We start from the raw sequence: 24,326 nt of genomic DNA on the forward strand, positions 1-24,326 counted from the left end.
TTTTGGGACCCTCACTAGCAGAAAGACAATGATAAACCAGAGCGAGTTTGGTGGAGGCCACCGAGATGGTTAGCAGCTGGCACACGTCTGGGAGGAGAGGCTGAGGGAGCTGGACCGGTTCAGCCTGGAGAAGAGAGCTACAAGCAGCTCCCCTGTACCTATAAGGTTATTGAGAAGATGGAGCCAGGCTCTTTGCTGCAGTGCATGATGGGGGTGAGAAACAACAGCATGAACAGAAAAAGGAGACGTTCAGACTGGATATAAGAAGAACCTTCTCCACCAGGACAACAGTCCTGCAGTGGTCCAGATTGCCCAGAGAAGTTGTGCAGTCTCCATTCTTGGAGGGTTTCAACATCCAACTAGATAAGGCCCCGAGGAACCTGGTCTGACCCCAGAGCTGAGCCTGCTTGGAGCAGGAGGTTGGACTAAAGACCTCCTGAGGTCCCTTCCAACCTCAATTAGCCCGTGACCAGGATCCTTACATCCTGCCTAAGTGAGGACCTCTTTCCCCATCACCCCGGTCCCCAAAGCTCATGCCCAGGTGTGTGGAGCAGCTGGCAGACCCAGCCCGGTGGCTCCCAGCAGTGCCGGCCGGGGACGAGCTCACAGATGCCACCACGGATGCGTGGGGATTCCTGGCAGGAATCACCCAACAGCTCGTGTATTGTGAAGCCATAAAGGACCTCTGCATGTCTCTAACTCCTTCCCTCTGCTACGCGGACCCTGGGGACCTCCAATTCCCGCTCGGACCAGGCAGGGCACTCGGAAAAACATCCTCGCCGGCTGCCTGCAGCAGGCCCTAGGCCTCGAGGAGGATGTTTTCAGAGCCTCCCTGAGTTGGCGGCTCCTTTATTTGCTTCTCCAAATAAAGCAAACGTTTTTGGCTCCAGAGAACTGTTCCTTGCTTATCTGTTTGCTGTGTTCCCACTGGCCCAGCGTGGGCAGCAGATGTGGCCTTGGTGGGAAGGTCCCCGAGGTGCCCCAGCGGGACACCCGTGGGCTATATAGACCCTCGGGGGCTGAGGCACGTCCGCATCCGCCACCATGAGGGGCCTCCTGCTCGTCGTTGCCTTCGCAGCCGCCGCCTTCGGCGAGGAGCTTTTCGTGGGGTGAGTCGGGGAGAAAGCGGGAGGCCGCGGGGGTGCAGCGGGCATCGCACGACGGGGACGGGGATGATGCTCCTTGCTGGTGGTCCTGCCTCTTTGCTGGTGGTGCAGGTCCTCACTGCAAGCAGCCACAGGGCCCAATCTGTGCCCCACGCTTGCAGCAGAACCAGCAGCGCTGGAGCGGGGAGGGGGCCCAAAACGCTTTCCAGGGACCATCAAACCCCAGCTCCTTCCCGAGGCCACATCAGCTCTTCCACTGCCTGGGGAAGACATTTGCTTTTTTCTTGGGGCCTTTTAATGCTCATCTCCAGAAAGCTCCCCAACGTCAGGGAGGTCAGTCCCCCCATTTAGCAGAAACGCCCTTTCGTCCTGGGAAACGTTGCTCCCCTCTTAGCCGTTTCCCAGCGCTGACTGCTCTGGCCTTCCCGCAGAGACCAGGTCCTGCGCACCGTGGCCGCCGATGAGGCGCAGGTGGCCCTGCTGCGGGCGCTGGCCGACCAGGTGGAGCTGCAGGTGAGCGTCGCCGGCCCACTCTTAAGAGCCCAGCTTTGGGGACCGGGGTGATGGGGAAAGAGGTCCTCACTTAGGCAGGATTGTAGAGTCACGGGATAACTGAGGTTGGAAGGGACCTCAGGAGGTCTTTAGTCCAACCTCCTGCTCCAAGCAGGCTCAGCTCTGGGGTCAGACCAGGTTGCTCGGGTCCTCATCCAGTTGGGTCTAGAAATGCTCGGAAGAGCCCCAGGTGTCCGTGGAGCCCACCTCCCTCTCGCCCGACCTAGGTGGACTTCTGGCGCGGCCCCACCAAGCCCAGCCACCCAGCAGACCTGCGGGTCCCTTTCCGGAGCCTCCAAGCCGTCAAAAGCTTCCTGGAGTCCAACGACATCACCTACAGCATCATGATCGAGGACGTGCAGGTAAGGAGGGCCGGCGCTCGGGGCGACATGGCGGCCATCCCGCTGCCCCACGGCCCGCATCCACTTCCTCCCGGGTAGGAACTGCTCGACGAGGAGAAGAGGAGCATGACGCTGTTGCGGCGGCAGGAGCGAAGCACGGACACCTTCGATTTTGCCTCCTACCACACCATTGAGGAGGTGCGTCGCCCGAGCCCCGCGGACTCGGTCCCACAGAGGCCGGCGTGTCTCCCGTGGGGCCAGCGGGTGCCGGGGGCAAAGACGGCGTCACGCAGCCCTTCTGCCTTGCAGATCTACGCCTGGATGGACGAGCTGGTGACCACGCACCCCGGCTTGGTCAGCAAAATCCAGATCGGGCAGAGCTATGAGAAGCGGCCGCTCTATGTGCTCAAGGTGGGCGCCACCGGGCGGCTCGGTCCCGTGGAGTGGGCGGGAAGCAGCTGGGTGCCTGCAAAGGCCGGCATTGGCCTTCCCTGAAAGCAAAGCGATAGAAAAGTGCAGGTGTGCACGAGCCTGCACACGCGTGCACGAGCACATGCTCAGGGCCCGCTGCTGACGGCGGCGTGCTCCCTTGGCAGTTCAGCACGGGCGGATCGGGCCGGCCGGCCATCTGGCTCGACACGGGCATTCACTCGCGGGAGTGGATCACCCAAGCCACCGGCGTGTGGACAGCCAACAAGGTAGGCGCCGTGGAGCCAGATCGTGCCCGGGAGGTGGCCACCAAACCAGTTCCTACAAAAGTCCCTGGGGACGGGACCCCCCCCACCCTCCGCAGCCTGTCCCCGGGCTTCCCCCGGCCACTTCCGAGTGTTTCCCCATCTCGGCCTGGGGGTTCCCTGCATTGCCAGTGAAGCTGGTGGCTCCTCGTTCGGCTTCAGCCGTTGAGCGCTGGCCCTTTCCCCCACCTTGGACGCGTTGCTCCTCGCTCTCTGTCTGCACCCGGTGCCACCAGAGCAGCTGGCGCGGGGTTCGAGGCGGCTCCTTCTGCTCCCCTGTGCACGCAGATAGCCGAGGAGTACGGCAAGGACCCCGCCGTGACCGCCATCCTGGACAGCATGGACATCTTCTTCGAGATAGTCACCAACCCCGATGGCTTCGCTTACACCCACAGCTCTGTGAGTGCCTTGGCGGGGAGGGGAAGAAAAAAAAAAACCTCAACCTAATCCTTGGCAGGGAGGAAAAGCCTTGTCCTAACCCCCAGCTCCAGTAGAGCTGCCTTGGATGCCCACCACGCATGGTGGCTGTCCCAGTCTTGGGTGGAGAGGAGCCAGGGGCAGCCCCTTCCCACCTGGGACATCCCTCCGGAGGAGCAGAAGCTGCCGGAGCGGGTCAGCAGGGATGCTTTTCCTCCCCTGGTGGGAGAGACCCCAACGGGAGAACCTGACTTGGTGGCCTGGGCTCCTGCCCACCAGCCCCATCATGGTCTCTCCTGCACTTGCTCCTAGAACCGCTTGTGGCGAAAGACGAGGTCCATCAACGCTGGCTCCTCCTGCATCGGCGTGGACCCCAACAGAAACTGGGACGCAGGCTTCGGCGGTACGGGAGGGCTGGCCCTGGGCAGCCGTGGCGTGGGTGGTGGGACCAGGAGGGTGGGACGGAGGTGTTGAACCTCCCCGCTGCGGGGCAGCCGCAGGTCAGAGCTGAGGTGAGAAACCCGCGGTCGTTTCTCCTTCGGGCGTCTCCTCCGCCGCGTCCCAGGCCCTGGCTCCAGCAGCAACCCCTGCTCCCAAACCTACCACGGCCCCTACGCCCACTCCGAGAGCGAGGTGAGAGCCATCGTGGACTTCATCCTCCGCCACGGCAACGTGAAAGCCGCCATCTCCATCCACAGCTACTCCCAGATGCTCATGTTCCCCTACGGCTACAAGACGGCACCGGCACCTGACCACCAGGAGCTGGTGAGGTGGCCGCATCACCCAAGGGTGGTCACCTAGGTGGTTGGAGGTCTCTGCTCGGGCAGGGCAGGCGCTGCCGGACCTCTCACCTCTGCCCGTCACCGCCTCCGTTGCAGAACGACCTGGCTGCGAAGGCAGTGCGAGACTTGGCCGCCGTGTACGGGACTCAATACACCTACGGGAGCACCATCGACACCATCTGTAAGTGTCCCCCTGCCCTCGCCGAGGGCTGCGGCGGGGCTTGGCGCGGCGGCATGGAAACCCCACCGCGGGGCCGTCCCATCTTCCCCACCACCCCCCCCCCCAGACCAGGCGGCCGGCACCACCATCGACTGGGCGTACGACAACGGCGTGAAGTACTCCTTCACCTTCGAGCTGCGGGACACGGGCCACCACGGCTTCCTGCTGCCCGCCAGCCAGATCGTCCCCACCGCCACCGAGACGTGGCCGGCGCTGCTGGACATCATGCTGCATGCCCTCGACCACCCCTACTGAGCGGGGACGCCCCGCTCCGGCCCCGCGCCCCCGGCCGCCTCCCGTCCCCGCCACGCCGCCGGGAAGCTCGGATTAGGCGTTCCTCGGGCGGAAACGCCCCAGATTTTCGGCAGCCGGCGGTGCCGCCGGCTGGGCCTCGTGGCTGCCGACGCCTCGAGGCCGGCGCGGGCAGCCGTCAGCACCTCTCCGCGGCCGCGCGTTTCAGGGAATAAACCCTTATTCGCCTTACGGCTCGAGCCGGGCTCCTCCTCTTTCTCGCTAGACCCCCAAAAGTGTGGACCCCCCCCATCTCCCGGCTGCCCCAGCACCCCGCACCTTCGGGCTGAGACCCCGAGCATCGCCTCGCTCTGCCTGCGGGGAGGAAATTCCCCCGAACGGCGGCGCGGCGCTGGCCGCCAATTTTTATCCCCCTTTACCCATAAAATCTCGCCCTGGCAGCAGTTTTCGGCCCCGGCCCCGTGGGAGCGCTCTGGGGTCGGGGGGGGGGTCCGGGCGGTTCCCACGCTGGCGGCGCGCGTCTCGCCGGGGTCGGGGGGGGGGTCCGGGCGGTTCCCACGCTCGTGGTGCGCGTCTCGCCGGGGTCGGGGGGGGGTCCGGGCGGTTCCCACGCTGGCGGCGCGCGTCTCGCCGGGGTCGGGGGGGGGGTCCGGGCGGTTCCCACGCTGGCGGCGCGCGTCTCGCCGGGGTCGGGGGGGGGGGTCCGGGCGGTTCCCACGCTGGCGGCGCGCGTCTCGCCGGGGTCGGGGGGGGGGGTCCGGGCGGTTCCCACGCTGGCGGCGCGCGTCTCGCCGGGGTCGGGGGGGGGGGGTCCGGGCGGTTCCCACGCTGGCGGCGCGCGTCTCGCCGGGGTCGGGGGGGGTCCGGGCGGTTCCCACGCTGGCGGCGCGCGTCTCGCCGGGGTCGGGGGGGGTCCGGGCGGTTCCCACGCTGGCGGCGCGCGTCTCGCCGGGGTCGGGGGCGGCGGGGCCGGGGGGGGGGGCTCGGCCGGCGCCAGCTGCCACGTTCCCGGTCCCGGCCCCAGCGGCGGCCCTGGGAAACGGGGCAGCTGCGGGCGGCCGCCCGGCGCTTAAAAGCCGCCCCGGCAGCGGCGCTCCGCCGGCTGGAAATGCGGGGGCTGGTGGTGCTCGCTGCCCTGGTGGCCGCGGCCGCCGGCGCGGAGACCTTCGTCGGGTAAAGTTTGGGGGGGGAATGGGGAGACTTTTCGTCGGGTGGGAGAAGCCGGTTCAGCTTCCCGGGAAGGGGGGGGGGGAACCACGCGTGGGGAGGCGGTTCAGGCGGCGCGCCCCGACGCCACGGTGAAGGGCGCCGGGCCGAGGAGCGGGCGGGGCCGTTCCCCCCGGGGGAGAGGACGCGGCGCTCCGGCCGTGGCCGGCAGCTAGAAAGGGAAACTGAGGCACGGGGCTGGGGTGCTGCCCCCGCTGCTCCCCGCAGGCACCAGGTGCTGCGCGTCGTGCCCGGCAGCGCGGCCGAGCTGCGGAGCCTCCGGGAGCTGGAGGAGCTCGAGCACCTGCAGGTAACGCCGCCTGCGATGGCAAGGCTCATTCAGGCAACGCCGGCGGCGCAAATGCTATTAGAAAACGGTAAAAAAGTTTAAAAAAACCCCGAGGCTGAGCGAAAACGGGTGCTGGGGTTGGGGCGGCGCGGGGGGGAGAAGCCGGTGCGGCGCAGGCGGTTCGCACCCCACCGCCGCACTGTCTCTCGCTCCCCACCACCGCAGCTGGACTTCTGGCTGCCGCCGCGCGGCCCCGGGGCGCCGGTGGACGTGCGCGTGCCCTTCGCCAGCCTGCAGCCCGTCAAAGCCCACCTGGAGGCCGGTGGCGTGCCCTACGCCGTCATGATCGAGGACGTGCAGGTCAGCGGAGGGGCCGTGGTGGCGGGGAGGCCGGCGGCGGTGGCGGCGAACCCGGCCGCCCCGAGACCCCCCCGCCGGCCTCAGCCCCCCGCCGGCTCGCCCAGGCGCTGGTGGACGGCGAGCGGAGGCAGACGGCGCGCCGGCGGCTCCTGCCCGCCTCCACCGACGCCTTCGACTACGCCAGCTACCACAGCCTGGACGAGGTACCGGCCGGCCAGGAGCTTGTTTTTCGGGGGGGGGGGGGGAACGGGACGATGCTATGCTGAGGTTGCTCTCGTGGGGGTGCGAAACCTCACTTTTGGGCCACGCGGGTCGGGCCACCCGCTGACCTCCTCGGCCGCCCGCAGATCTACGCCTTCATGGACCTGCTGGTGGCCGAAAACCCGAACCTGGTCAGCAAACTGGAGATCGGCCGCACGACCGAAAACCGCCCCATCTACGTGCTCAAGGTAAGGTCGCGGGCCGGGGGGGTCCGGCCGGCAGCAAAGCCAGAGAGCTGCGCGGGCGTTGGGGCCGGCGGCAGCCGACGGGTCGCCCTCCGCTTCCGCAGTTCAGCCGGGGCGGCGCGAACCGCCCCGCCGTTTGGATCGACACGGGCATCCACTCGCGCGAATGGGTGACGCAGGCCAGCGGCGTCTGGTTCGCCAAGACGGTAGGAGCGGGGCCGGCCTTCGGCCGCCCGACGGGGCGCGGGGCAGAGGCGGGAACGGGGGCCGCCGCGGGGGCCCTCACGGCCCCGGCGCCTCCAGATCGCCTCGGAGCACGAGAACGACGAAGGTTTGGCCTCCGTCCTCGCCGAGATGGACATCTTCCTGGAGATCGTCACCAACCCTGACGGCTTCGTCTTCACCCACACCAAGGTAGCGGGTGGGGGGAGAGCCGGGAGCCCCCCCGCGGGCGCCGCTTCCCCGCCGTCGCCCCCCTCGGCTAAGCGGCTCTGCCCTCCCAGAACCGCATGTGGAGGAAGACGCGGTCCTCGCGCTCGGGCTCCCTCTGCGTCGGCGTCGACCCCAACCGCAACTGGGACGCCGGTTTTGGAGGTCAGGAGGGCTTGCTCGGCCCCCGCTGCGCGGAGATGCTGGCATGGGTTTGGCTCCGGGGCTGCTCCATCCCGGCAAACTGGGACGTGGGTTTGGGTTCCACCAGGACCTCGGCGTCCCTCACCACCAGCACGGTGGGGACCAGCAGCGAGAGCTGTCGCGCAAAGGCCGAGCAGGAGCCTCGCGAGCGTCCCTTGCCGGCCACCGCGCGGCCAAGGCCTGGGGGAGGCTTTTGGCCTCGTACCTTCGCTGCTAGGACACCCCAAGCTGCCCAGCTGGGCCACCAAAGCAGCTCCCTCCATCACCTACCGCGTTTCCGTGCGTCACCTTCCCTCCGCAGGGTCCGGCTCCAGCGGGAACCCCTGCTCGGAGACGTACCGCGGGCCCTACGCCCACTCGGAGCCTGAGGTGAAGGCCATCGTGGACTTTGTGAAGAAGCACGGGAACATCAAGGCTTTCATCTCCATCCACAGCTACTCGCAGCTCCTGCTCTACCCTTACGGCTACACCACCACCCCCGTGACCGACCAGGAGGAGCTGGTAGGGTGGGCGCGGGGGTTCGGAGGGGGCCAGGAGGCCGCTGGGGCTCGCTCTCCTGCGAGCCAGCTCCGAGCCTCCTCCAGCGCAGGTGGCTCGCGCGACTGCTGCCTGTGGCCACGTCTCCGCGGGTTAAGCGCGCCCCTTTTGGCCACCCTGCCGTGCCGAGCAGCACCCAGAGGCGCTGGAGCGGCCGCCGTCCTGCGCCACGGCCGTTAGCGTGACCCGCGAAGAAGCCCTGGCTCGGGGCGGGGGGTGACGCCAAGGCTGGTGGGACGCTCTCCCGTCCTGTTGGTCGGTGGCGTGAGCGCCAAACCTCCCTTTTGCGTCTTCCCCGCAGCACCAGGTCGCCGAAAGGGCTGTCGCGGCTCTGTCTTCTGCGTACGGGACTAAGTACAAGTACGGCAGCATCATCACCACCATCTGTAAGTAACCGGGGGTTGTCGGCGTAGTGCCGCCGGCGCGGCCGTCAACCGAAATCCGCCCTCGCGCCTACCTTAGAGGAGAGGTCCCAGCACCGTGGGACACGTCCCCACGGGCGATAGGAGAGGAGAGGACAGGGCCGAGCGACTAACGCGGCGCACCCGTTGGCTGCGTCTCCCCGTTTAGATCAGGCGAGCGGAGGAACCATCGACTGGACGTACAACCAGGGCATTAAGTACTCCTTCACCTTCGAGCTGCGGGACACGGGCCGCTACGGCTTCCTGCTGCCCGCCAGCCAGATCGTCCCCACCGCCCAGGAGACGTGGCTGGCGCTGCGCGTCATCATGCTGCACGCGCGCAACCACCTCTACTAAACCGGAGCAGACGCGGAGTGGTGGGCGGCCGAGTTAGCTGGGGGGGGGGAATAACGCGATAAATAAACGTAAAGCTGGAAGAGAAGCGTCTCTTGTTGCTTCCCTTTTCCCCATTACAGCGGGAAGCGCAGTCCTTCGTTCCTCCTAGCTTGAGGAATTGCTCACCAACGCAGGGACTTGCTGCTGCTGCTCCGTTCTTGTCTAAGCCAGCGCCGTTTCGCTGCCCCGGGGGGGAGAGGTATTTACCGCGCAGGTCGTGCCGGAAAATAGCGGAGCCACTTTGCTCTTCAGTAGTTGTCCTCCTCGGCTACGGGCTAGGAGAAAGGTTGACCCCCCTGCTCTCCGCGAGCGCTGCTCCAAGTTGTTCTGTTAATCTTCACAACTCAAATTGAAAGGAGGTACCCAGCCACATGCTGTCATTGATCTTTTTATTAAATTAAGCAATTAAAAGTCCCAGACGCGATCGAGTTCCAGCCTCCCACTCCAAACACCCCCAAGGCAGAAGACCACGACAACGTGCACATCCATCACGCCAGTAAGAAGCTGGGAAGGGACAGGGAGCTTTTCCTTCGCTGCCCTGGAGTAAGAGGATTTTAAACAGCTCAGACTAGTTTTGTCCCTCCGGTTTTCCACATCTCGTGTAGCCCAGAGCAGCCAGGGATTTCAGCCGCTTCTCCGACAGCGGGAGAGTAAAAACCAGGACTTGGTTTAAGGTGACATACACGACCCCTACTCCTACCCCCATTTGCACCTGGATGCCTTCTATATTTGCTTGCATCTGTAACAGCACTTCTGCGAGCTCCTGGAGCTGAACTGCCTCCCGGTGCCGAGCCGGTGGCACCCTGCCTGCTGTGCTGGTCCCTGTTTTAAGCACGTAACAAGCGGTCTCTCAGCTCCCTTGTGCACCTTAGGCTTCAGCTGTACGGCTCAGCGCTATCGTTTTCCAGGCTCAAGAGCGCTGCCAACCAGGCTAGGCAAGATACCACTGAATTACGGAGGAGGCGCCATTTAGTTCAACTTTTTATTTCACAACGCCACAAAAATAGAGCTGACATACAAACCCGAAAGGGGCAGCGGACTCAGGACACCCAGATCAAAATACGCAACCGCGCAAGTCACGGTTCTCCCCCAACCAACGCTTGGCATTTCTGGGAGGCTTCAAGAGCAGACTCAGGGAACGCTTTCTAAGGCTCTTCACCTACTCACGCCACTACTCAGGAAGGGTCGACCTGTCCCGTTCGGCCAGCGGGGAAACCAAAGCCCAGAGAAGTTAGCCAGCTTCGCAAGGCTGCGGAGTAGAGGAAATCTGTGGCCAAGAACGAGGTCTCTGCGGCTCCCGCATTTAAACAAATGCTTTTAAGGGGTGATGCTGCCATACCAGTGAAAAAGATAACCAGTCCGAACGGGAAAGACACGCTACTTCGTTCAAGATAAATACATCTGTAAACAGAGCAACCAGACGCCTTACTACCCAGGGACGGGATAAAGTCAGAATGCCAAAAAGCATCCGAGGGCTTCTGTGGGAAGCAGGGAGCTCTAGGCTACCTCACCGTAAGCAGATGTTGTTACGGATGAAAATACAGCTCTGTATTTAAACACAAGGCGGCTCAATTCTTACAAGTCCTTGTAGTAGTTCAGCACGTTTTAAATGCTGAGAGCCTCTTGACTTGGCTTTGTAGAGTCTTCCCCGCACAGGGTGTCAGAGGTCGGTGTGGATCTCCTCGCGCTTCCCTGCGGAGGGCTGAACCCACGTGGCCAGCGTACGGCACAGCGCATATGTCGCGGCCCACAGATCCACGGTGGATACTGCGCAGCAGGCTTTGGCTCTTGTTTCAGAGCAACTATGCTACAGGCGGACAAAGTTTCTCTTTCCCAGAGAAACGGCAATCCACATCAGCGAGGAAGCGCCCTCCGATGCATTAATTTACAATCTTCCTGATTTTTAAGGGCATGATACAGGCAGTGACAAAAGGGCAAGCTGGTGACATCGCTACCGGGCGCGATCCTGAGAGATGCCAAGCGCTCTCGCGTCCCAGGGCTGCCTGTCACACGCGAGGGCGCATCGCGCTGTCCAGGATCAGGCCCCACGGTTTGACAGGACTGAGCAGGATCAGAACGAAACTGCCAGTCCCTGGCCACAAAAACATCACCTGCCTGAGCCTTCCTCCGATTTAAGATTCGGGTAGAGACTTCGGAGCTGTGATTCACACTCTACGATCAACATTTGACTCTAAAATGAGTGACTATAAATCTAGAGAGAGCATGGGTCTGGTTTCCAGAGGCAAAAAGGCTCCTCATTATACAACCCCTTCCCTGCTTCCACGAGGATCATTGTAATTATTCGCCCAGGTCACAGGCACAGCAGCAATATTCACTCCTGTAGCGGAGGTTTAAGTGTAGGCAGTGAAAAAATGAGGTCAGAGATGTTGAGTTTTGGACTACTGAACCGCAAATTGCTTGCGTCTTTCTTTCACCACAATCCTCTGCCACTGACCTGCACCAGCAGGGAATTTGGGGGTCTGTTAAAGATTCCTTGGCTCCATCAAACGGACAGGAAAACCCCAAAGCCACATACAAAAAAACCCCACCAACCCAAGAAGCCAAAGCTGAACTAAGCTCTGTAATACTGTAGGTAAAGGCTAGGGAGCAGGGTCCCTACATAGCCATCCCAAAAGCCTCTAACAGGCAGCTTTGTCATGGAGGAGTTTCAGATGATTTCTAGGTCAGCCAGCCAACACTGATACGGTTGGAAGCACTGATTTCATGAAAGCTGTGGTACTTGTTTTCCACGAAATCTTCAGGCCCTACTGAGCCTGAAGTCCATGTCCCTGCTAGGTTTCAGGGACCCTGGTTCTTGAGGAAAAAGAAAATTTCTCTTCAGTCACCCTAATCTTAAAGGAGCTACTCCAAAATACCGGCAAAGGCATAGCTAGAAATAAGCCTCTATCAAGCACAGGCACTGTAGAGCTCTTTGCTGCTCCACTAAGGAGCACAATTTACCTCCATGTATCACGCAAACGTTTTACAAAGCAAAATGAAGTTCTGCCTCCTCACCTTGACTCACATTGGCCTCTATCACGGTCAGGGAAGACAGGCTTGCCAGCAGAAGAGCAACTGACCGTCGCCTCAATTTATTTCGTAGTTCTCTGCAATGACGCTGAGCCTGCTCTTGCAAGTAGGAAAAAGAGGAAACCACGGGTATGCAGCTGAACCCAGGGAAGACCCTGTCTGTGCCCTGGGAAGAGGGGCACAGGAGCTGGTCCTGCCTTAAGAGAAGTCAACTAAAATCCTTCTCTGCACGCACCAGAGCATTACTCTCATCAGCTTTAGACACCAAACAACCACACAGTAGCTTTCTCCACAACCACAGTGAGGAACAAAGCAGAAAAGCGTAATTAGAAGTCAAACATTCCAGGCAACGAGGAGAGGAAAAAACAACTTATCTTCCCGTCCAACTCACTTTTACAAATGCAGAACTATTTCACAAACTGTCCATGAGTAAAGACTGTCAGGTTACAGTGCTACGCTGGGCATTATTTCAAAGAAAAAAAAAAATCTTTATTACAAATACTTCTGTTCATTAACATAAGTTTAAAAAATAAAAAATGATGGAGTCCTCTCTCCATCATTTTGGCAATTTGTTAAGTGTCTGTATCGCTGCTACTAGACACCAAAGGTTTTGCTCACAGATGATTTCTGACCCATGTACTTTCACACGCGTTCACGTATTAGCACAGTCTGCAGTTTTAGTCCCAGCGCTGAGGGCGTATTTGTAACAGATGCAAATTCATTAAGTCTGAACTACAAGTTTCACAGAACCATTTCTATTGGTCCCAGGCTTTACTACCAGTTTCCTCCTTCCCCTAGGAACCAGTTATGTCGACAGTGTCCTGACACTGCACCTAAAGGTCAGCCTCATCAAAACGATACCATTCCCGCTTCTACGAAACATCAACCATTCCAGCTCCCCCAGCCTTACCCGAGCTGCCATTTTAATACCGCTGCTGCTTTTCTTTGCAGATTCCTAAAACGACAAATGGGCTGTAACTGCTCACGGTTCCCAGAACCTGCACATTCATTTATTCAGCTGAAAGAGACACTGCTGCCTATTTCCATGGCCTGTTCTGGAGGCTGCTGCTGCTGAGCGAGCGGGCGGTGAGAGATCCGGCTGAGCCCGCTGTACTGGGGAGACTGTGGTTGCTCCTCACAGTTGTCGCCTTGGTATCGCGCCCTGAAGAACCACGGCTAAGACGGCCTGCAGAAAAAAGGTCAGAAACCCAAATGAAGGCGTGCACATGGCAAAGAGCACCCGAACGACGTGCTGCCCCTCACTGGCTTTCCAGCTCTCAGTGCAACATACCCAGCACCATCGCTAGCTCGGTGGGGTTCTCCGGACAGTCTCAATCTAGGTGTGCTGGAGCAAAAGGCCTAAACAACTTGAAAAACCTACTAGCCACCAGGAAAACCTAAAGGCATTTAAAGCCACAGGGCAGCACAGCACATGCCTACCCTCAGCAGACCCAGAATTTTGCTATCACGTAGCTATATGAGATTTAAGTCCTGTGGGATCAACATGACACCAGTTTTGGCGTAACTTCTCCATCAGTTTGGAAACAACCCTCCTCCTCCCAGCAATATCCTGGGAAGAAAGGCTACAGCCAAGCACAGAATTGCGGCTAGGCAGGCTCAAGAGCTACAGAAAGCAATTCTAGCGTTAGTCCGGGAGCCTTACTGGCAGTATCTGAAGGAATCTGCTCCTCTTCTAGATAATACTTCATCTTTTGTAGATCATCTGCAGTAAATCTCCATTTATTCTCAGCACGCGTGGGTGGCACTTTGGGGGGGGCCTTTTTTCGGGCAGATACAGTGTGAGTCACCACCTGGCACGACACTGGGAGCGAGCCCGTGACCAGTCCTTCCGGGATCTTCTGTGCAAGGACTTTGAGGCCTGCAGACACACGGATCGCATATTTTGAGTGACCACCAGCTAGGGGGGTCCAAGATGGGATCAGTGATTTTACCAGTCACAAGTGAAACACTTGACAGAGCGGAAAAAAGATCTCTTTCTCTGCATGCCCAGCTCATGCAACCCACGCCAAGTCTACACACCTGAGACTTCAGAGAGTCCTGCCCATCCCCACTTACCTCCAGATAACATGAACAAGTTTTCAAAGCCCCTCTCACACATGGTTGTAGCAGCCTGGCTGGCTATCCTCTCGTCATCATCATACAAAATAATAATTTTTCCATGTGCATTTTTCTGATAGGTAGAAAAGCTAAAGACCATTCTTCATTTATAAACTCAAATTGATTGTTAATATCTTTTAGAAAGAAGAAGAGACAAACAAATGAGACGGGAGGCAAAAAGAGTCCCTACTCGATTTGCAGCTATCAGTCAGTAACACCTCTCCTTCACCTGTGTATTAAAGCAATTTCTTAGTAGTTGAAGCTTGCCAGATACTGGAAGGACTCTGCTTAATCCCCACAGCCCTGAGGGGCACTTGTTCCACCACTGTTCTAAAGGTTATTTAGTAACAGACAGTAGCAAGAAGCACCTTCATTACCACCCTCTCCTCTCCCTTGCAGCCCTCACAAGCTATCAACCTGAGAAATTACCAGCCTAATCCTAGCTAATAATCCTCTTTCTACCCTCCAGAGAAAAGGCAGTCCCCATCAACGTGCTGGGAGGAAGCCAAAGGATTTGATCAGCACCCCCCTCAAGCTGCCCAGCACTTCAGCAGTACCAGGGGACAGGCGCCCAGGTAGTATGGATTTGCCTTCCAGGGGCAAGAACATATCCCAAGAAATGCCAAATTCAGGCAGCGCTCAGTGACGTCAACAGGCCTTACAACCTCGAGGTTCAAACCTGGCATCCAATGGTTGCAGCGGAGCCCCACCAGGTAATCCCCACCAGCATAAAGGATTTCCCTTCCCACCCTTCTTGAAATCCTGAGATTTTGCTGGCTAATCATTGGCATTGGCGATTGCTATATCTCTTTTTTTTTTTTTTTTTTTTTTGGAAGCTCCCCCCATCAACCTCCCTCCAGTTCTCTTGATTTCCAGCACTTTATAAAGGATACATATTCCAGAATGCTATTGGTATATGGATTCATGGTTCTAGATAGTGTTGCAATAGGGTAGGAATAAGCTGCAGAGAAAAACAAAAAAAAAAAAAAAAGAGAGAGAAAAATCATATCGTGACTGAACACTAACCATCCCACGATCTAGAATACAACTGACACTGGCTTGTAAGAGTACAAGAGACTTGGAAACCCACTGAACAAGGGATTAACATCATCTCAGTCTCCTCTCGCCTTTCCAGGAAGAGATGTCTGTATTGGATGAGTGCAGAGAGCAGATCATCAAAATAGCTATTTGTGGAAGAAAAGGTCTCTAAAAATTCTCTGAACTTGAAAGATCCCAAATCCTCCTTCCTGCTGACGTTGCTCCCCTTTGCCTCCTGACCACAGTTATTGGGACTCCCTCTATGCCCTGCTTAGCTGGTCGGTGCCCCTGCCGCCAGGTCTTTCATACGGAGCTGTGGTGCTGGCTCTCAGCCAGAAAAGACTGCCTCTGTTGGGGACACTGATGCCCGTCTCAGGGGAAGAAAAATGAAGATAGCCAGAATCCGACACAAAGAGCTTGAACGTATGAAGGCAGCCGACGTTGGGCTGCTGTGGGATTCTGGCCCTCTCTTACCTCCAACAATATGGCATTGGTCGTATGCATCGCGATCTCGTACGTCCAAAAGCAGGAAGGGGCAGTCGGGATAAGGCATGTCTTTAGCCTGAGGGTCCACTTTCTTTGGAGCGTCCTTTTCTATATCTAGTTCACCAACACCACTTATAACACTACAAGAAGAAAGAGGAGGTTATGATGCAAGCTCTCACTCCATGAATCCTTCTGAACGTCTTAACCACGTCAGCATGCTTTTCTATGATTTTATTTTCTGTTTTCCAATAGTTCCTTTATGGTCCAATACAGCAAGACACCACATGAGACAGAACCTTTCTGTGCATTTGTTAACAACTTTACGGGAATCAAATTAACAAGTACATTGAAAGAAATAATTGTTGCTGTGGTAAAACAGAGTACAGCCTTGCTATGTGAACATACTGACTGCTTCTGGATCAGTCAAGTCCAGGTGCTTTATTCCATGTCCTAAGTGACTACGTTACATTATTTGAGCTGAGGGAGAATAAGCCTAAAAAGTTGCCACAGCAGATCTCAGTAGTCCAGGCAGAGTAAGTACCTGTCAGTAATCCACCCACAGTGCTCTGCAGAGGTTTCCAGTTTCCCACTCCATCACTAGGTTGGCTATAGGACGCTGAACGGAAACCTCCAAAATAAGAGCAATGCTGCATTCTACTCAAGATACTCCTACTGGTCACTAAACTTTGGTATAGCTTTGGTACGTGAGCTCCAAGTTTGTCAGGCTAGCATCTCAAGTCTTCTGCTAACGTTTGCACTGGTACAGCAAGGGCTGGGACAAAGTTTCCTCTTACAATGTCTTCCTGGTATCTCTGACCTCGACTAGTGATGTATTGGATTTGGAAACTGGACTCTCGTTCTCATTCACAGGATAATCCCATTAAGACCATCAGGAAGGCACATAATCAAGTTCACCAGAGCAGTTTATAACATGGATTCTTGAACACAGGGAACTGGACAGAACCCCACAAGTGTATTCCCTTGGTAGCTACTTCAGCAATCATCAGGTGGCAACAGTGTTTTTAAATACGGCAATGTAAAATAAATAGCAGCATAAAAACAATTATTTTTTAAGATAGGAAAAAAATTTTGTATTATCTGGTACCTCTGCAGTGTGGACCGATACGACTCTCCAGCTCCTGTGTTGTTTATGAACAGGAGCGGATTAAGTGGTGCCTCACTGGGGCTTCCTTTCCCATTTGTCCCTGCTATGAGTTCGGCATCTGAAGTAGCAGAATCACCATCTGGGGAGCAAACAGGGTACGAAGAGTTAAAATGCCACAGGAAATAAACAAGTAAGTTTTAAGCCTCGTTTCTATTCTTAGAAGAAAGTATGTCTCTTAAAGACACCCTTCTCTTCATCCTCTTATAACAGGGACTCCCTGAGAGTCTGATATTAAAAATAAGAAAGAGATGCATGATTTTTAAGAGCTAAAGATCTCAGTTTTAAGAACTCACTAAAAATGTTACAATCCCTTTAATTCTGATGCACGATTACCTACTGAGTTATTGCAATATCCTTTACAGCACAAGACCTTTCTTTGAAGCATTTTATTTGCAAACCTTCCTGCTTTTATGAGCCATGCATCCCAAACTGGAACGGCTGTAGGCCAGGCCAGAGCTTAAACTATTTTTATCTTTGCTTAAAAGACTTGCTGAACAGCCAGCTAAGCCTGCCAGGACACAGTTCAAAATACAACAGGGAACTACAGCTCTTTCTCTTTTGTGCTTACAATAAATATTGTTACCTTCCAGTTTCTGGATCTCTTCATTTGTCACTTCTAATGTTTCATCAGATAGAGAAGCAACCTGGATGGCCTGCAGGAAACAAAAGCAAACAACAATACCTTGATATGAATACACCGGTGTCACTGAAAGACAGTAGGGATCAGCTTAAGGAAAAAAGATCCTCATGCCAAAACACATTTAACTCAGCGAAACGTCGACCGGACTTCAAGGTCAAATATAGAGGTCTATTTGAGGCCCATACTGCAGGTGTGTCTTTCTGTTGAACGGAAGTTGCAGCAAAAAGAAAGATCGCCCAACTTTAGAATAAAGAAAACTCAGATGTACCTTGTTGGCCAAACCGAATACCACAACTTTTTCTGACGTTTCTGAAGTTCAGTCACTGGCTGCAAACAAAACATTTCACAATACATACTACACAGGAGAAAACGGCAAACAGTTAATTGCTCTGTGACAACAGACCTACGATAGTCATCTATTACATTAGTTCATCACAGTAGTGAGAGTCACAAGACTGGTTTTAATGGTCCAATGGAACGAAACATACACTTCTGTAAAAACCCACTCCTTTAATACCTGTGTGTATTTTCTTCTCCCCTTAGAAAAAAGCTTTTTTTTTTTTTTAAAGTTTTTATTGATTTTCTTAGACCAGTATATAAGCAACAAACACTCTATTTCCCAGTCATGTTTTCCCCTTTTACATATTTTGACTCATTATACATTACATTTTTAATTAAAAAGCATGCGGAAAGCTTTGAAGTCGCAACCTTCCTGCCTTCTGCTGTTAGGGTTTCATGCTGTAACTACCTGACACAAAGCTCCACGAGATCTGATTTGAATCCTACTTTACATAGCCCTTTTCTTTTGTAAGAGGCTTGAAGATCCTCTTAAGTGGATTAAAAAGAAAAATTGGATTTGGAAACACTCAGAATCATCGCAAACTTCAATTTCCAGCTAAAAGTGTTTGGCTGCTCTGAAAACATTGGCCCATACGGTTTGCTTTTACTAAGGGTCATCTACAAGAGCAGAAGCAGGAAAATAAGAAGCTGAAGAAGAATCCAGTTACAAAAGAACATATACTGTCTATATAATTACATATATACATATAAGGCTTTAGACGAAGCAAGGATGCCGTTAACAAGAGATAATGACGACTTCAGAAACCAAAGAGAAAAGAGCTGTACATACCAACTGGGCAAAAGTAGTCACTTTCAGTCTTTTAAACAGCTCGTCTTTCTTGTACCTGTAATCTTCAAGAACAAAACAGAAGAGGACAATGTAATTTCTCACAGGTATTCCCAGTTTTGGCCAATACCAGGCGAAAGGCTTAGTCCCAGCTATTCTCATAGACTCTCTTCCACAAAGAGGCAGGATTGCTGGGAAATAAGCTTGCTCTGCAGGATCAGAACAAAGCCAAAGGTTTTGTAAAGAGTAATACCGGTTATAAAGAGAGATCTTGCCCACATACGATGGAAAGGCAGAAGACAGACTTAGTTGCCTCTCGACCCAAGCCTGTATTCTTTTGTGCTTTCTTCTCTCACTGGGGGAAGGAAACATTTTCACAAATTTAATCACCTTCCCTGTTGTTCTTTGAGGCCCAGTACTGTTGCAAAGTCTCTTAAACGAGAAGGTAAAACTCTGAGGACTTGAATTTTAATTGTATAATTTACAGCAGAGTCAGAGCATAGGTGTACTGTATCTCAGACTACGATTTCTTAAAATACCAAGCAGGGCTACTATATAAAACAGTACTGATTGAAACGGTCAAGATTTTCTTACTTCACCTGGAAATTAAAATTTTGAATCCCATGGCTTGTTATCACAGCTATCTAAAGAAGCGGAGAATCGACATGAGGATTTTAATGTGGACAACTCAAGGGTAGAATGGCGTCGGTACCAGCTTGAAGCGCACACAATCTCTATAGAGAAACCGGACTAACTGAATCTTAAGCTTGAACACAGAGCTTAGACGGCAAGAAAACTGAGCGATCTGTTGGAAGGATTGGCAAAAAATCCAGAGCAGTGATTAACAGCGCTAAGTAAGCGATGACAAGGAGGGAAGTCTGATTGTGTACAGATACTTGAGATGTGTAAACAGCAGGAAGAGAGAAGCCTTCTAGCTGAAACAAAAGGGCGTATGTAGTAGGAGAGAGACCTTAACACAAATATCAATAGGAACATCTCGATACAGACTAGCCTCCCATGGGAAGTAATGGAAGCCCCATCCTTTGGGAAATTTACAACTAGAAAGAAGAGAGCAGAGGAAAACATATAGGGGGGAGGAAAAAAAAAACAATCCCAGACTAGCAGAGAAATTTATGGGAGATGAACAAAGTTTTTCCAGTGTTAGGCACTGCAGTTTTAACAAAATTCGGTATGCAGCTTTTTAAGTCATTAGAAGCCATCCTCTACCTAATCTAAAATCTCCTTTAAAAAAAAGAAAGATCGCTTCTCCATTTTTTCTCTCCTCCCTCATCAGGCCCTACCTCTAAAGTCAGGGTTTTTTTTGTTTTTTTCCTAAACACGAAAAATCCTTTGCATTTTCTTAATAATTTTAGTAACTGTTGGAGGACATTCCAAACTGGTCTGTCGCCAACTGTTTGGCTAAGAGGGCTAATACTGCAATACAAGACCTTTATCAAATCCAGCCAGTTAAGCAATTCTAATTCCTACCATCTGTTGACTGCTCTGTAGCTTAAGTGAAGAAACAGGCGGGGAGAAGGTGGGGGGTTCCAATCCATAGCTCTATAAAAACCACCCCAAAAAATTACAACAAAATTAACTTAGGGAAACTCTCCAGCTGACATTTTTTTTTAGGCAAGGAGCCAAGTGAGCCCCGGCAGGTGAAATCCCTTCCCAACACAAGTGGTGATCACACACTTCCTGACAGACAAGATTCCCCCTGTACACAATCAACAGGTACTTCACAGCAGTAGGACAGATGCTGAGAGAGATACCGTGAGCTTTCGACTCTAGTGTTTTTTTTAAACTTTCCTATCCTCTCGCTCTTAAACACACTTCCTGGGGAGGTAGACCAACTAATTTTCAGCGTTTCAGAGCAAGCAGGCTCCCCAGATTCAGTATTGCACCTTATATATATATATATATTTTTAAAGACCACAAAGCTGTACATACTTGCTGCTAAAAAACCTGCACTGGAAAAAAAAAAAAAAAAGAGTCCATCTGAAATAACCCAGCAGTCTGTGACTTACAGCGTACACTTCAAACCACAGGTCTAAAGTACAAGATCTGCACATAAACTAGATTTCAGAAAAGCAAAGATCATAAAGGCTTTTCCACCCGAGATTATTTCTGTCAACACAGAGAACTGTTGCTATTGCTAAGCCTGCCCTGGAGCAAGCCATTTTGAATGCTTGGGCCAGCTTCCCAGCTAATACCAGAAACTGTAGCAAAAGTGCTGCTTCTGACCGCCAAAGCAACACCACGTACCTGGCTCTATCCTGGAAGGTCCGTTAGGATTTTCCGACATGGTGATTCGGTGAACTGGTCTGAAGCTATAACTACTCTGTTGTATACTCAGGGAAGTTCTTCTCTGTGCTTCAGCAACGAGCGAAGCAACATCGAAGAACAAGAAGAGACTTGGTGCCTCTGCCCAAGTCAGTCCTCCAAAGGACAAATAATCATAGTTCCAGCTATCTTATCATTTTTGATTCCACATTAGGCTTGCAGTACTAGGTCTCACTCTCTCACATTACACAACAGACAGAGAGTTGACTGTGCTGGGTTTTTAAAGTAGTGTCCAAATGGTGTCATCTATCCATGAGAAATCAAGGCACAGAAGTTTCTAAATTGCCAGGGAACACAAGCTGTCTATTCAGCACAAACATAATGAGAAAGTTTCTACGGGTCTCTAGGACCAAGATTAAACAAGAGGACTCCTACATACAATGAAATTAGATTCACAGTACAGATATAAAACCAACTAGACCAACACAACAAGATTTTCAGCACAGATAGAAAGCGATGACAATCCAGTGCTGTGTACTGAAATCTCAGTCAATCAACAAAGGATTTTGGGAAACAAGGTCTTTTCTCTTTTGATTTTCCCCCCAAAGCCACAATATTTAAAAAACAGCAACAAAGGAACATTTTGCACAAAGGCAAGCACAAATACATTTACACGACAGATAAATGACCTCCCTTATAATTTGAACGTTATTGAGTTAGGGAAACAAAGTACATGGTTATAAGAGCCAAAAATGAACATTCAAAATCCTGATCATCCTCATTATTTGTGGAGATTTCTCTTTCACATCAATAAAGGCAGCTTTTGGATTTGATAGTTTTTCTGTCTTCCTATGCAAAAAAAAAAAACCATGACAGTAAGTGAAAATAAAAAAGCATAACATTAGCTTTATTAGTAAGAATTAAAAAAAAAGTCAGTCTATCTTTATCGCAAAAATGGACTGTAATAAAATTCAGGTAGGCTTTTCTTAGTGTGAATGGCCCAGAGTGTTAAAGTATTGATGTTACTAATTCCAGTGAGATCCGTGAGTTACACAGAGGTGAGCTTGACTCTTTCCTACGTGGAAGTATTCTGATAGAAATCTAAGTATGCTAAAATTATATGCATATGTACGTGCATATATATGTGTGTGTATATATAAATAGAAATAAATAAATTATATATATATATATATACACACACATACATACACACAAATTCAAGTTCAAGTATACCATTATCGGAAACAAAAAAGTCCTAGGAGTGCAGTCTCAGACTTCCAGGAGAGTCTAACTTAGTTTTCTTAATCCACAGAGCTTTGTCCTACCTCATTTCCATTCAGTAACAAAATTTCTGCACAGAAGGTTCTAGAAAAACTCCCAGACCTGTCTGCCTGGTATCTTACTTAAAGTAAAACTGTAAAGTACTGGGAGAGACAGAGAAATGAGGCACAGCAGAAAATGGAAGATATCCAGCAGAGAAACAAGGTAAGCGCCTAAGTACTGCAGCCCAGTATAATCATATCCTATCATGGCGAGCTTCTAACGCCGATTCCTGTAAATCCCTGGGGGCATCGTCAGAGAGCAGAGATTTCCAAGCAAACGAAGGGCCTGGGATTCTACCTGCAATTCGATGCTCTTTCAGTTTTGAACTAACCCATTGCAAGCTAAATTCTGCTCCTTGCAAGATACTCACTTCTTTTGATCTCCTCCAACTTCTCGGTGTATTTTGTCAAACTGTTACCTGTAACGAAGATCAAACTGCTCGTAACAGTTCTTTATTTTAGTGGTTTTCTTCAGCAATATTCAGGCTTAAATTATTTTTGAAAGAAAAGATCAGATTACAGTAACAAGCGTTTGTTCCAGATCCTCTTTCACCATAAGAATACGAGGCAAGCGTAAAATCAAAAGTAACATCATGTTCCTCCTTGCCCTCTTCTCATACACCCACAGCAAAGCTTAATAGCCAAGTCAGTCAAAGGACTTGCTGGACCTGGGCTACCAACTGTCTGTGGGAATGAGCAGCGCTCCAAAGGATGAAATTTCCACGCTGGATAGAGGAAGTCACCAGGAGCGCTCATGCCTAGCAGGAGCCCAAATCTTCTATGCGTTCTCACAGCACATTTCCATTCCTCTACGAACGCACCTACCTTAGTTTTATTTTACGGGATTTTCCATAAGAGGCACAAAGGTATCTGCACCCTGCTAGTCAGAACAACAATACTCCTGAAAAGCAGCCTCTTTACATTCTCTCCATCCCATTTACAAGTTCCACACCAAGTCCTCTCTAATTGAAAGTTTAAGTTGCCTTGGTGATGTTTTGCAGATCAAAGCTCTGATCTTTAGAAAGACACTATCTAAAACTCCGTATGTCACTAGACAGAGGACTGAAATCAGGACCGTGGCATTTTAATCTGCATTCTGACGCACCACTTGAAGTGTGACTGGGGACAAACTATCCCTTTCCCAACGCTGTTGTTTGGAGAGTTTTGGCAAATACTACTGGACAAAATTCAACTGTCTTATCAACAGAAAGCCCAGAGACCCCTCCAAATAATTATTCTGATTTACATTCTTGCCATGATATCATTTTATACAAAGAAAGCCCATATAGCAACTCCAAGCACAGTAACCTCAGTGGGAATTGTCACATCAGTGCCTGACAGCAGTGACAAGGTGAGACATCACAACTGCGATGCGAGTTCTCACAGAACTGCATCATCACGCGCAGCGTAAAGTAGCTCAGGGCACAGAGGCAGTTAAGACATTCGGCATAGCTACTTTGGTCTACTCTTACATCTACCTATGGTAGTTTTTACTAAGATGATTTCACTTACCAGTATCAAGGCGAGTTTTTATATGCTGATATTTAGGATTCTGAGGGATTCGCCTGGTTAAATACTGTTTTAAAAAGGAGACGATAACATGAAGTCGATATACAGCCACGCATGAGTTTTAAAGGCTGAAAAGCCTTACCAAAAAAGGGAATCTAAAGAGCGCTACAAGGCAGCCGAAAAGGAGGGTGAGAACAGGGCCATCTTCTCAAACGTCCCCCGCTCTCCGGCACAAGAGAGGCCTCTGCCTCCTCCACTCGACCGCAGGAGCCCCACCAGACCCTCACTTCAAAGCCTCAAAGGCAACTTCGCCCCTTCCCTCTCTCCTCGCCTCGAAATCACCCCCCCGAGCACAGCCGCCTCCAGGCGAGTCTCGGCCCGTTCCTCACCGCAGGGCCCTTCCCCGCCCCGTCCCTGGAGGCTGCCCCGGTCCTTGGAGACCCCCGGGGGCCCGGGGGTCCCGGGGCCGCCGCCACCCCTCCCTCACGGGCCCCCGGCCGCCCCCCTCAAAGGCGAAGGTCGCCCGCGCCCCGACGCGGACTCCCCGGCACCCCCCGCTCAGCGCGGAGGGGGAAGGCTCCCCCACGCTCACCCCAGCCCCTCAGCCCACCTCCGGGTCGCCGACGCTTCTCCTTCCCGACATCTTCCCTCAGCGGCCGCCGACACGTCCCCGCTCCCCCTTCGTTCGCTCCCGCCCGCCCGCCGTCCGGCTCCGGCGCCCCACCCCGCAACAACCCCCGCCCCGATTGGCCGCCCGCCGCGCCTGCGGCCAATCAGACGCCTCGTAGCCGCGTCGGGCGGCTGACAGCGCTCAATGGTTGCCGGGCAACGGGGGGACGCCGCCGCGGCACGCGTCACAAGGGGCGGCTGCGGCGGCGGCGGGGCGGGGCGGGGCGGGGGGAGGAGGAGGAGGAGCCGCCCCTCCCCTCCCCTCCCC

The 24,326-nt window shown here is 53.5% G+C and overlaps 3 protein-coding genes across 3 annotated transcripts; 2 read left to right on the forward strand and 1 right to left on the reverse strand.

Moving 5' to 3' along the window:
- Positions 1 to 965: 965 nt before the first annotated feature.
- On the forward strand, positions 966 to 4,551 carry LOC104146994 (carboxypeptidase A1-like). Its single transcript, XM_068948095.1, has 11 exons — positions 966 to 1,109; positions 1,538 to 1,619; positions 1,886 to 2,020; positions 2,099 to 2,197; positions 2,309 to 2,410; positions 2,596 to 2,697; positions 3,022 to 3,132; positions 3,463 to 3,553; positions 3,716 to 3,915; positions 4,029 to 4,113; positions 4,220 to 4,551. The coding sequence occupies exons 1-11, from the start codon at positions 1,045 to 1,047 to the stop codon at positions 4,405 to 4,407; spliced, it is 1,260 nt and encodes a 419-aa protein (XP_068804196.1). The 5' UTR covers positions 966 to 1,044; the 3' UTR covers positions 4,408 to 4,551.
- Positions 4,552 to 5,454: 903 nt separating this feature from the next.
- Positions 5,455 to 8,732, forward strand: LOC138067614 (carboxypeptidase A1-like). The gene is made up of 11 exons (XM_068947968.1): positions 5,455 to 5,577; positions 5,839 to 5,920; positions 6,125 to 6,259; positions 6,364 to 6,462; positions 6,607 to 6,708; positions 6,810 to 6,911; positions 7,009 to 7,119; positions 7,209 to 7,299; positions 7,640 to 7,839; positions 8,177 to 8,261; positions 8,446 to 8,732. Exons 1-11 carry the CDS (start codon positions 5,513 to 5,515, stop codon positions 8,631 to 8,633), a joined length of 1,260 nt encoding a protein of 419 aa, XP_068804069.1. The 5' UTR covers positions 5,455 to 5,512; the 3' UTR covers positions 8,634 to 8,732.
- A 908-nt stretch (positions 8,733 to 9,640) lies between these two features.
- Positions 9,641 to 24,121, reverse strand: CEP41 (centrosomal protein 41). Its single transcript, XM_068948213.1, has 11 exons — positions 24,000 to 24,121; positions 23,393 to 23,456; positions 22,252 to 22,299; positions 18,279 to 18,340; positions 17,093 to 17,162; positions 16,450 to 16,588; positions 15,333 to 15,484; positions 14,714 to 14,781; positions 13,779 to 13,893; positions 13,366 to 13,581; positions 9,641 to 12,888 (listed from the first exon to the last, which is right to left on the reverse strand). The coding sequence occupies exons 1-11, from the start codon at positions 24,030 to 24,032 to the stop codon at positions 12,740 to 12,742; spliced, it is 1,116 nt and encodes a 371-aa protein (XP_068804314.1). The 5' UTR covers positions 24,033 to 24,121; the 3' UTR covers positions 9,641 to 12,739.
- Positions 24,122 to 24,326: the final 205 nt, after the last annotated feature.

The sequence above is a fragment of the Struthio camelus genome, chromosome 1 (genome assembly GCF_040807025.1).
Source record: "Struthio camelus isolate bStrCam1 chromosome 1, bStrCam1.hap1, whole genome shotgun sequence".
NCBI lineage: Eukaryota > Metazoa > Chordata > Aves > Struthioniformes > Struthionidae > Struthio > Struthio camelus.

Excerpts from the sequence above, each read along its gene's own strand:
- LOC104146994 (XM_068948095.1), top strand. The coding sequence starts at position 1,045 with ATGAGGGGCCTCCTGCTCGTCGTTGCCTTCGCAGCCGCCGCCTTCGGC. Across the intron at positions 2,698-3,021 it reads GCGTGTGGACAGCCAACAAG|ATAGCCGAGGAGTACGGCAA; the intron begins GTAGGCGCCGTG and ends CTGTGCACGCAG. Across the intron at positions 3,554-3,715 it reads CTGGGACGCAGGCTTCGGCG|GCCCTGGCTCCAGCAGCAAC; the intron begins GTACGGGAGGGC and ends GCCGCGTCCCAG.
- LOC138067614 (XM_068947968.1), top strand. The coding sequence starts at position 5,513 with ATGCGGGGGCTGGTGGTGCTCGCTGCCCTGGTGGCCGCGGCCGCCGGC. Across the intron at positions 5,578-5,838 it reads GGCGCGGAGACCTTCGTCGG|GCACCAGGTGCTGCGCGTCG; the intron begins GTAAAGTTTGGG and ends TGCTCCCCGCAG. Across the intron at positions 7,300-7,639 it reads CTGGGACGCCGGTTTTGGAG|GGTCCGGCTCCAGCGGGAAC; the intron begins GTCAGGAGGGCT and ends TTCCCTCCGCAG.
- CEP41 (XM_068948213.1), bottom strand. The coding sequence starts at position 24,032 with ATGTCGGGAAGGAGAAGCGTCGGCGACCCGGAG. Across the intron at positions 22,300-23,392 it reads AAAAACTCGCCTTGATACTG|GTAACAGTTTGACAAAATAC; the intron begins GTAAGTGAAATC and ends TCTTCGTTACAG. Across the intron at positions 13,894-14,713 it reads CCAATAGCATTCTGGAATAT|AAAAATGCACATGGAAAAAT; the intron begins GTATCCTTTATA and ends TCTACCTATCAG.